This window comes from Temnothorax americanus, unplaced genomic scaffold (genome assembly GCF_048541705.1).
Source record: "Temnothorax americanus isolate GAGA-0224 unplaced genomic scaffold, ASM4854170v1 Scaffold38, whole genome shotgun sequence".
NCBI classification, from domain to species: domain Eukaryota; kingdom Metazoa; phylum Arthropoda; class Insecta; order Hymenoptera; family Formicidae; genus Temnothorax; species Temnothorax americanus.
In genome coordinates, this window is record NW_027509526.1 from 40001 (window position 1) to 52429 (window position 12429).

The 12429-nt window shown below is 35.3% G+C and overlaps 2 protein-coding genes across 14 annotated transcripts in view; both read right to left on the reverse strand.

Annotated features, from left to right (window-relative positions):
- LOC143902061 (B9 domain-containing protein 2-like) overlaps nucleotides 1-12429 on the reverse strand; it is a 150681-nt gene that overhangs the window by 4199 nt on the left and 134053 nt on the right. The window lies entirely within an intron of this gene.
- Nucleotides 2490-6849, reverse strand: LOC143902085 (uncharacterized). Of its 5 annotated transcripts, XM_077414794.1 has the most exons (8): nucleotides 6623-6849; nucleotides 6407-6553; nucleotides 6075-6319; nucleotides 5884-5979; nucleotides 5351-5700; nucleotides 5005-5131; nucleotides 2949-3078; nucleotides 2490-2608 (listed from the first exon to the last, which is right to left on the reverse strand). In XM_077414794.1, exons 1-7 carry the CDS (start codon nucleotides 6676-6678, stop codon nucleotides 2996-2998), a joined length of 1104 nt encoding a protein of 367 aa, XP_077270920.1. In that variant the 5' UTR covers nucleotides 6679-6849; the 3' UTR covers nucleotides 2490-2608; nucleotides 2949-2995. The 5 variants fall into 5 exon arrangements, 4 of the variants coding, with proteins under 4 accessions (XP_077270920.1, XP_077270919.1, XP_077270921.1 ...); XR_013258262.1 differs by lacking the exon at nucleotides 5005-5131 and having other exon boundaries at nucleotides 6623-6830; XM_077414793.1 differs by lacking the exon at nucleotides 2490-2608 and having other exon boundaries at nucleotides 2911-3078.

Here is a 12429-nt window from a genome sequence, read left to right on the forward strand (position 1 = left end):
AGTGCAGTTGGCAGCAGTGAAATTTACTGGTGCAGCGTTTCGTTTCTTCCATCAGTAAAACCAGCAAAACATAGCTGAATAAGTAATCCCAAGTGATCTTAAATCCTAAAGATAATCTGCACGTAAAAAATTGTATGTTTAATCGGTTTTTTTGGCGTTACAAAAAGAAATAAAGAGATCTGTGCAATCTGAAAATATACCTCTACATGAATGCAACAATAACCAAGAATTGCTTAATTTAAAGTTACTCTATGAAGAAACAAATATACAATATGTTGTAAAAGTAGGAAGAGAAATGTATAATCGTGCTCATAAAGGTATAATTTTATTATAATAATCTATATTTTACATAATAGCAATCATTAATATGTAACGATGCGCCCCTTACGTTAAGGCATCGTTCCCGGCCACCACCCGCCGGATGCCGCCCGACCGATCCTCCGTCGGGCGAGGACAGGGCGCGATGCGCCTACATTTTTTTAAACGTTCGAAACGCACCGTGTGCGCGAAAAACACGCCGCACCGGTGTCTTCCCGCACGACGCCGACGAGCGTCGACGGGAGCCAATCTCCGCCGAAAACGGGCGCGCGGGATCACGCCGCTCCCACCACCGCGCGAGTCGCCTGACGATCGGCCTCCCTCCTGCCGAACTCGCCGCGCCGAGCGATATATAAGCCGGCGCGTTCGGCAAGACGACACTTCGTCTATACCACGGCATCCCGCTGCTCCTGACGAAGCCTACCCTCCAGATCTTAGGGCGACACGCAAAACGAGGTCCAGAGTATGAGCCACGACTGAGCGTTCTCAGGTGTCCCCAAACTCCATCGAACTTACTCCCGACGGCCACGACCCAACGAGGTCGAGCGTGATCAGCCTCGCAGTGAGAGTTCTCGCTGCTGTAGCCCCGGGACCCCGCAATCCTTCGCTATACACTACGCGTTCCCGCACGCGTTAGAATTGTTGTAATACCGCGTTCATTATTGAGTGCATAAGCACTACCTGTAATATACCGAGTTCGTCCATTAGCGTAATGTCGCGTTCGTTATCGAGTGCACAAGTACTACCTGTAATATACCGAGTCCGTCAGATATTGTGATACCGCATTCGTTATCCGAGTGCGCAGGCACTACCTATAACCGATCGAGCCTGTCTAATATTGACCGGAAATAAGTTGGCGCTGCAAGTTCATATTTTTTAATTTACTATAGCTCAAACGATTGCTCCCTAATTGCTCCCTCAGAATCGACGATTGCTCCCCTTTTAAGATTATTATTTTTTGAGATATTTAATAAAAACGAAAAATTTTTAATTTTTATTGAAAAACATATTTATAATAACTATATGCAACTTTATAGGGCATAGAACGATTGCTCCTTCATTGCTCCTTATTGCTCCATCATAATTTTAATGATTTATTGCATTTTTATTGAAAAAATAACAAATTAATCATTTCAGTATTGGCCGCTTATTGTAACTATGGCTCGACAGCGCATGCGCATGCTACCATAACTATGCGCATGCGCGATGGTATCTGTTAGAGCTTTTACGGATACCATAGCGCATGCGCATATGGCTTCTGCTTTCTGCTCATGGCTCCTACAATTTTATGTGCTTCCATCTTAACTATTTCTCGCTTCGCTCTATTGGGATTTTTAATCGCTCCATTCGTATAATTAATTTTGTATGATATTTTAGCAGAGAACTGTTTATTTTCTTGGAAAAATACATTTCTCACAGTCTTCTGCAAGTATATCCAACATAAAACGATTGCTTCTTAATTGCCCACCTGTCAGCATTGTGCATGAGCCCTTATTGACGTTAGGCTTAGTTTCCACGCGTCGCGTCATCTGTCGTTAAAGCCTCTTGCACAATGCCAGGCAACAGGCAATAGGAACAGGGAATAGAAATCAGAAATCATGTATAAATGCAAAATAAACAGTGACACAATCAATAGACACAAGTTTCAGTCACGTTGGAAATTTTGTGCCTATTGCCTGTTGCCAACCAATCATAGCATTCGAACTTTTTAGGTTGTAAATAACGATTTTTTTTAGTTATTTCCTGTTCCTATTGCCTGTTGTCTGGCATTGTGCAAGGGGCTTAACCAATCTAAACATCCCATTACAAATAATGTAATAAAATAAGATGTTTTGATTGGTCGCGTTAGGCCCGGTCTACAATGAATGTCGGAAGTTGGAGTTGTAAGAAATTGACCAATCACAATCTATTATTCTCCTTGCGGTCGAAAAATAATGAATGGTCAATTGATTGGTCAATTTCTTACGACTCCGACTTCCGACATCCATTGTAGACCGGGCCTTATTCGTCGCGACCAATCAAAACATCCCATTTTGATCCCGTCACAAGTAATGTAATAATATGGGATGTGTTGATTGGTTAACTTGTGATGACGCGACTAACCAATAGTCTTATGGGATTAACCAATCAGAATGATTCCGAGATTCCGTTTTCCGCGATTCTGTCTTGCATGGGGAGGCACCCTTAGCACAGTATAACCATACCCAGTAGCGACACTGAGTGTCGGCACCTTTGATGTAGTTGTCCTCAAGTCACGTGGTACGTCGCCATATTGTCAGATGTACCGGCGCTACAATTGAAATGTACATATATAATTAAAAAATGTATATGAGTATATATAATCAAAAAAGATTTTTTGCGCAATTTTAATTATAATCCAAAGAATTTCTTGAAGTAGAAGAAATGAAAATAATACTTCTGTGTATTTTGTATCATTTTATTTCAAAATTTTTCGTAACTTATTGTGTAAATAGAATTGTAAAATGTATACAAAATATATATAATTATTGAGCTCAAAAGCGAATATAGATCATTGGGCGCAAAAGCTAATATTTTTATTTGTTCTGTCATTGAGTAAAAAATGCATAAAAATATTTAAAAAAATACTTATGTTTATTCCGAATACTTGCGTTAAAATTTCATAATTTTTACTGAAAATTTTAGTAATATATAAATATTAAGATATCCATTTTTTTTTAATTAATTGTTCCTCATGGACATCCTTCAGTAGAAAGAATGTGCTCCAAATGTCAATGTCAACTGAAACAATAATTGGAATAAGTGAAAACATGTAATATTCACTATCATTATGTGCTGTTACTGTATAATACTTACATAAAAAATAGTAAAAATGTTAAAAAAAGTAGCAGAAATGTTAAAAGGAGTAGCAGAAATATTAAAAATTTATTTCAGAAAGTAACACATGCATTTTGACATTCACAAAGTTGCCAAACACATTTAGTTTTATAACAATAAAATTATAAACGAACTTCAATAATAAATTTAATTAACGAAAACACATTTACTTTTATAAAAGTAGATATTAAATAATTTGCATTTATAAGGAAAATACAGACATTAAATTCTAATCGTGACGTAAAATTATAGTTTTTCTGTGTCCGGATTGCGATTTGAAACGTTTATTAATAAATTTTAATGTATAAAATAGTCGAACTCGAGCATATAATTTCAATAAATAATTATGCGGAAAATGTTGACACGGATGAATAAATTCAACTTCTTTAAAAATGGTAATGAGGATACGAATTATATGCTTTTGTACAATCAATTCCTCAATTTTAGAAAAAAATAAATTTTCCAACGTTTTAAGATATATTACGAAATCATCGTGCGGCATAGATAAATTTCCGAAAGGATTATCTTCAGTAGAATTGTAAGCCCTAAAGAAACAGTAATATGAAGTTTCATTTAAGTCGATGTACGAGTGTGCATATTGAGAACAAATCTCACACGAATGTTTTTGAAGACATTTACGTATTACGTATCCACAAATATATCGGAACGCATCTTGTTCGTTTACGTCCATCTGACGATAATCATGATCATCCAAAAGTATTGGTGTAATGTCATCTGTCTTAGGTTCAACATCCATATAATTCTTCTCTCTAAAGTTTGTAATAGCTACAAATATATCAGCACTGTCTCTTTCACAATTTCCAGTTTCAGCAGTACAATATTTCATAGAAAAAATTTTTCTGAATGAATAAAAAAACTGAACTGGGGTAGGATTAATAACATTGCCGTTCAATCCTCGAATAGCCGAAAAAAAGTGTTCCAAACAGTCCTGAGTAAAACGGCGTAATAATAGAAATTGCATTTCTGGAAACACATTTTGCAAATGTTCCCACATTTGAAGAAGAGAATTTATATTGTGTTTCATGCATTTGAAAACTTGAACTTTATTAGAAATATTAACACCAGTTTTATTAAATATCGTTATTTTGGATAAATAATCTTCAATTTTTGAAAGAAATTCTAATTGATATTGCGCTCCCCGAAAAGCTTGTTTAAATTGTGATGGATGTTGAACCGAAGATGAATTGAATAGATCAAAGTAATCGTTCATATTTTGGATAAAATCTGCTGTTCTAAGTGCAATTGGAGCAACCGCAGGTTTAAAAGCTCCAGAAATTACCATTTTCCTCAAGCTACTACTCACTGTAAAACTCAAAATTTGTGTAGCCAAATATACTTTCATTTTATCAAAATTTGAAAATTTCATATGCTTATCAGTGAGTTTAGGTGCAAGTCGAAATTGCCTAGTTTGATCTTGTTGAAATAAATCATCAACGCACTTCCAAGATATAGGTTTAGAGTCATACTCAATAATATTGTCATGGAAATTATTCCTGACAGCTTTAATTATATGAGGTGAATCAAAAAGATGTGAGATTCGCTCGTTATTAACAAAAAAAAATGGATTGTTCTCTGTCACACCTAAGTATTTAGCGGTTAATTTAAAATTCCCTCCCATGTCTGAAACAAACGCTACTACTATAAACCTCGCATTTTGCAGTTTTGTAATTGCTTGAGGAATAATGGTTGTTAATTTCCTAGCAGAAAATGAAGAATGAAGAAAGAAGTAAGCCAAAGGTTGTTTCCAATTGTTGCAAATCCCTCTGATCATTAAAACTGCAACATTACATGCTGAAAGATATGATTTACCATCACCCAAGTCTTCAAATCCAATGACTTCATCCTGACTTATATTATAATACAGATTTGCTTTAATTGATGCTTCATCAATGCATAAAATGCAATACTTCTCGAGAGGTGACGAAGAAGCCTGTAACTTTTTTTTCAAAACATCGAAAACAAAATCATGCAAACCTGGAGTAATTTTCAAATGTTCAATCATGCGTTGTAAGGTTCTTACACTGGGAAGGATAAATTTTTGTGCAAAAGAATTATAAATTCTGCCTCCCCCAGAAAACAATATATCTAAACAAAACTTTTTAAATGGAAGCGAATATTTTCGTCCTTTGGCTGACTTATATCTACTAAGACGTACTTGAGTTTTTACAAAATTTGCAATCTCTGGTAGTAGAAATTCGTCTGTAGCTTCACAATATTCATTCAAGGACATTTTTTGTCTTATTTTTGAAGTTTGTATCTTATTTTTCTGTCGTTCTAATTGTTGTTTTAATTTTCGAATTTCTCGATGTAACGCTTCAATTCTGCCTCTCAAAATTCTTTTGCGCGGGGAATGATTATAAAATTTTGGCTCTGTTTGACTATATTGATGCAACTGTTGTGGTTCTGTTTGAGCATATTGATCCAAATATTGTAGCTCTGTTTGAGCATACTGATGTGACACTGATTCCACTTGCTCATGTTCATATTGCCCATGATGGTCGTTAACTATAATATTTAAAAATACTACATCACTTATGAAACTTAAAAAATTAATGATTATATTCCATTCATTACAAAGAAAAAACGAATATATAAATTATAATAACCATACATCAATTTTATTTTCTAATTCACAAAAATTTCATGTTACTAGCATTAGTTAATTCTATATTGAACTAAAATTATTACCTAATATTGACTGACATTCAACTTTGTCTGAAAAGCCAGTTTCAAATAATTCCAATTGTTGCTTATCATAGTTAGATTTAATGATATCACACTCAACTGAAATATAGTAATTATGTTCACAAAATTTTTGATATTTCCAACCATACACACACACACACACACACACACACACAGAGTTCAAAACTGCTTACCTGATATTACTGTATTTTCCTCAGAATCATCACTCAAATTAAATGTTGCGTTGTTTTCACTTGATAATTCAAAAGATTTATCATTTTCCATTTGTTCGGGGATTGCATGTGGTTGAAGTCTGTTTTTCAAATCGTTTAAAAACATCGACGATTTAAAATGATCACCACAAACTTTGTAATTTTTATATAAATTTTCTGGTGACGTGTTAATTTCGCGACCACATTTTTCCAACCACAATTTTGCTCTGAAAGATGTTTTGTATAAAATATTAATGAAAAAACACTTGATATATAATTCAATTAACAAATCCGCTAATGGAAATTATTTTTACCTATCTGGGTCTTTTGGAAAACGAAAAAAACTGGGACCAGATTCACGCCCAGAAATATTTGAACAATTCTTCATGGCACAACTATATCCACCTCTCTTCATTAACTTCATTTTAATGTAGCACGTCACACCCGGAATTTTCTTATCACTAATAAAAAGACACAATTTATTCAAATAAAAAATATGTCATAAAACTGTGGAGGTTGAGGTTACCTACGATGTTCGAGACGCAACTGGGCGCAACCATGTTGTGAGATGTACGGACTCGCACATGCGCACTAAAATTTTATTCCGGGTCGGACGGCTGAGTGTCGCTACTGGGTATGGTTATACTGTGCCCTTAGGGCTTAAAACACCTATTGTAGTCGTAGTCATTGTAGATGGGCACTAAGGCCGAGTTTTCACTGAGCGCGTCACGCGTCGCGTCATCACAAGTTAACCAATCAACACATCCCATTTTATTACATTACTTGTGACGGGATCAAAATGAGATGTTTTGATTGGTCGCAACGGATAAGGCCCGGTCTACAATGGATGTCGGAAGTCGGAGTCGTAAGAAATTGACCAATCAATTGACCATTCATTATTTTTCGACCGCAAGGAGAATAATAGATTGTGATTGGTCAATTTTTTACGACTCCGACTTTCGACATCCATTGTAGACCGGGCCTAACGCGACCAATCAAAACATCTTATTTTATTACATTATTTGTAATGGGATGTTTATATTGGTTAAGCCACTTGCACAATGCCAGACAACAGGCAATAGGAACAGGAAATAACTAAAAAAATCGTTAATTACAACCTAAAAAGTTCGAATGCTATGATTGGTTGGCAACAGGCAATAGGCACAGAATTTCCAACGTGACTGAAACTCTGTGTCTATTGATTGTGTCACTGTTTATTTTGCATTTATACATGATTTCTGATTTCTATTCCCTGTTCCTATTGCCTGTTGCCTGGCATTGTGCAAGAGGCTTTAACGACAGATGACGCGACGCGTGGAAACTAAGCCTAACGTCAATAAGGGCTCATGCACAATGCTGACAGGTGGGCAATTAAGGAGCAATCGTTTTATGTTGGATATACTTGCAGAAGACTGTGAGAAATGTATTTTTCCAAGAAAATAAACAGTTCTCTGCTAAAATATCATACAAAATTAATTATACGAATGGAGCGATTAAAAATCCCAATAGAGCGAAGCGAGAAATAGTTAAGATGGAAGCACATAAAATTGCAGGAGCCATGAGCAGAAAGCAGAAGCCATACGCGCATGCGCTATGGTATCCGTAAAAGCTTTAACAGATACCATCGCGCATGCGCATAGTTATGGTAGCATGCGCATGCGCTGCCGAGCCATAGTTACAATAAGCGGCCGATACTGAAATGATTAATTTGTTATTTTTTCAATAAAAATGCAATAAATCATTAAAATTATGATGGAGCAATAAGGAGCAATGAAGGAGCAATCGTTCTATGCCCTATAAAGTTGCATAGAGTTATTATAAATATGCTTTTCAATAAAAATAAAAAATTTTTCGTTTTTATTAAATATCTCAAAAAATAATAATCTTAAAAGGGGAGCAATCGTTGATTCTGAGGGAGCAATTAGGGAGCAATCGTTTGAGCTATAGTAAATTAAAAAATATGAACTTGCAGCGCCAACTTATTTCCGGTCTAATATTGTAATACCGCGTTCGTATACAGTGCCCATGCACTGCCGGTAGCATACCGAGGCCGGCTAAAATCGTAATCCCGCGCTTGTTAAAAATGGATAAAGAATTTTACTTTATATACCCCAAGGGGCCTTAAAGGGCGTTTTTAAGGGACGTACCCAACCCTAACCTCCAATTCATTCACTACCTTACTGTTTCCTGCTTGCTTTGGACCAACGGTTTAACGTCTCTTCCGAAAGACGGAGCCTAGTTTTTTCCGCATCTTGCACGGAAAGGCGCGGTTTTTCGGAAAAACTTTTCCATGTTACATGGCTTTAGTGGACTCGAACCTGGTTCCTCAGATTACGAGTCTGGCGCTCTACCACTAGACCACACCGCCGCCCTGAATCCCGCGCTTGTTATTTGGTCAACTATATCAAGTGCTGCGTCTCCGTTACCGCGCCGAGTGCGCCTGCACTACCCCTTCGCTGTATATATATCGCGTTCCGCCCACCCTTACGTTATATCGAAAAAAGTGCCAAGTACATGCAATGTATTTTGTAAATTCAAAAATCTAACCTAAGTGGTAGCTTTATATCTTTTTCACAAAATTATATTATCTAACTTAACTCAAGTGACATATGTATTTCAAAAAAAAAAGATGTAAAATCTTTAATCTCTTTTTCACAAAATTATATTACCTAACTTAACTCGTGACATGTATTTAAAAAAAAGATGTGAAATCTTTAAATTAAATTGCGTTAATTGTAAAGAGAATATGTAAATTGCTTTGAAAGATAATTGTTATGCAACTACTTTAAAGAAATAAAACCCAAGTGGTATCTTCGTATTCCTATTCAAAGGTCTTCCTATTCTCAACCCAAGTGATAATAGCCTCTTAATACTCTTTAACAAATTTTTAATATTACAAAAAATTATTTTAATTGCAAAGAATTAAAGAAATAACTGTACAAAATAAAAATATTTAATTAAAACAAAATAAATAAATTTTTCTTATAAAAAAACTTGGCGCTGCTAGACTTTGAAGTTTAAACATTAAAATTTAAACATTAGTACTAAGATTTTTGATTGAATAAAAAACAATAAACATAATTTAGGGAAGAATGCGACAAGAGTAAAAAAGCAGCGCCAAGTTTTTTTACAAGAAAAATTTATTTCGCCAGTATATAGAATAACAGTTGGCTCACAGTTTTTCAATGTTCATATCGGAAAGACGTTATATATATTGCCAGTCAGGTCGATTTAAATTACTTTAATTGTTATTCTATATACTGGCGAAAGAAATTTATTATTCTGTTTATTATACACCGTCGACCTAGTAATCGGTGCTCCATCTTACTGTTGTTATTGCGATAAATATTACCACAGCCCCAGTGGTCGAATTGGTACGACACCCGCACGGTATACGGGAGGTTCCAGGTTCAAACCCTGGCTGGGGTAATATTTTTCGCAATAAAATTAAAAACTATTTAATTTAGAAATTACATCAACAGACCAAAATTATGGTCAAAATTAATAATGTCTCGATATTGATCTGAAAAAAAGTGCTGTGTGAATCCGACAAACCAAGTTGGCTCACAGTTTTTCAATGTTCATATCGGAAAGACGTTATATATATTGCCAGTCAGGTCGATTTAAATTACTTTAATTAAAAATTTATTTATTTTGTTTTAATTAAATATTTTTATTTTGTACTGTTATTTCTTTAATTCTTTGTAATTAAAATAATTTTTTGTAATATTAAAAATTTGTTAAAGAGAATTAAGAAGCTATGATCACTTGGGTTTAGAATAGGAAAACCCTTGAATAGGAATACGAAGATACCACTTGGGTTTTATTTCTTTAAAGTAGTTGCATAACAATTATCTTTCAAAGCAATATACATATTCTCTTTACAATTGGCGCAATTTAATTTAAAGATTTCACATCTTTTTTTGAAATACATATATATATGTATATGTCACTTGAGTTAAGTTAAATATAATATAAAATTTTGTGAAGAAGAAAATAAAGATTTCACATCTTTTTTTTGAAATACATGTCACTTGAGTTAAGTTAAGTAATATAATTTTGTGAAAAAGAAATTAAAGATTTTACATCTTTTTTTTTTAAATACATGTCACTTGAGTTAAGTTAGATAGTATAATTTTGTGAAAAAGATATAAAGCTATCACTTAGGTTAAATTTTTTAATTTACAAAATACATTGCGTGTATTTGGCACTTTTTTTTACCTTTTTTGAAAAAGGTAATTTTGTACTGATATCACCTATTTTGTAGTGTTAAGCAAGGATCTGTAAAACATTTTTATTTTTTATTTTTTAATTTATCACAAAATTAGCAATAACAACAAACACATAAAAATTAATAATATTTAGGTAAAAGTAAATTATACGTTTCTAACAAAAATTGAAGAAACACTAAATTTATCTTTAAAAATAGGCAAAATTCGAGCAGCTGTAACTTTGTTAAAAATGAATAAAATTTAAATTTCAAGCTTAAAACCTCTACTTTTGAAAGGTTATTATTCGTCCCATTTTTATTATATCTAGGCATAATTTTAATTCAGCGAATTTTTATTATGTCATGACATAATTTTAATTCTGCCGCTAGGGAATTTTTAAGCCGATTCTTATGAATCAAGCTTGAATTCGATGTCTAGGTGTCCCAGGTTGCCGATAACAAGGTCCACATAGTGCGCTCCATAGTTTTCGGTGTCCAGGTGTATTAATACCTTGAATTTGATGTCCACGTGTTCCAGGTTGCCGATGACGTGTTTCAGATAGTGCGCTCCATAGTTTTTGGTGTCCAGGTGTAATAATACGTTGAATTCGATGTCTAGGTGTCCCACGTTGCCGATGACGAGGTCCACATAGTGCGCTCCGTAGTTTTCAGTGTTTACGTGTATTAATACCTTGAATTCGATATCTACATGTCTTACATTCAGATTTAAAGTTATTAATACACTTAGACACCAAAAACTACGAAACGCACTATATGAACCTCGTCATCGGCAACCTGGGACACGTAGACATTGAATTCGAGGTATTATTACACCTAGACACCGAAAACTACGGAGCGCGCTATCTGGACCTCGTCATCAGCAACCTGGGACACCTAGACATCAATTTCAAGGTATTAATACACCTAGACACCGAAAACTACGGAGCGCACTATGTGGACCTCGTCATCGGCAACCTGGGACACCTAGACATTGAATTCAAGGTATTAATACACGTAGACACCGAAAACTACGGAGCTCACTATCTAGACATCGTCATCGGCAACTTGGGACACCTTGACATCGCATTCAACGTATTATTACACCTGGACACCGAAAACTACGAAGCGCACTATATGGACCTCGTCATCGGCAACCTGGGACATCTAGACATCGAATTCAACGTACGATTACACCTGGACACCGAAAACTATGAAGCGCACTGTCTGGATCCCGTCATCGGCAACCTGGGACACGTGGACATCGAATTCAAAGTATTAATACACGTAGACACCGAAAACTACGGAGCGCACTATGTGGACCTCGTCATCGGCAACCTGGGACACGTAGACATCGAATTCAACGTATTATTACACCTGGACACCAAAAACTATTAAGCGCACTATCTGGACCTCGTCATCGGCAACCTGGGATACCTAGGGCGGTATTCATAGTCGGTTCTTATTTCAAGACCGTCTTAAGTAATGTCTTAAGATGCTAATACGGCTCTGTCATTGGTTTATGACGTCTCAAGATTGTACTTAAGACGATCTTAAATATAAGAACCGACTATGAATACCGGCCCTAGACATCGAATTCAATCTTGATTCATAAGAATCAACTTAAAAATTTTCTTGTGGCATTTTCTGCCAAGCGTAGAGAACCTTCTTTTCCGGCAGCGGTGGTAATACGATATGTAAGGATACGAAATACCTCCAGATAAACATGAAGCAATTGTGAATTGACTCAATATATATTATATATATACCTAATTTACCTAAATAGAAATCTTCCTCCTGACCGATAAATCTATCGACCTAATTTCGAAATACGCGCGCAATATCAAAACTGGCGATACTTGCACCGCCAGCGTCAAAAAAGTGAAAGTGACATTTCTGATTATATATATGTCATATAATACGTCGGCGTTAGGAAAAGTATCTTAATATTAAAATTTTCACATTTGGACTTTGCGTCGCAATATCTCCGCTCATAGGGCACGTAGCGGAATATTATAAAAAACCTCCCCCCCCCCCCTAATTGGACCTCAAGCTATCGATCAAGCCTACTTAGAACTTGATCCGTTCACTCGTTATCGAGATCTCAACATCTCGGGTACTCGCAACCCG

Coding starts and splice junctions, on each gene's coding strand:
- LOC143902085 (XM_077414794.1), bottom strand. CDS start 6,678: ATGTGCGAGTCCGTACATCTCACAACATGGTTGCGCCCAGTTGCGTCT. Junction 5,701..5,883: donor TGAATGTCAGTCAATATTAG/GTAATAATTTTA, acceptor TAAATATTATAG/TTAACGACCATCATGGGCAA. Junction 3,079..5,004: donor ATTTGAAGACTTGGGTGATG/GTAAATCATATC, acceptor TTATTGTTTCAG/TTGACATTGACATTTGGAGC.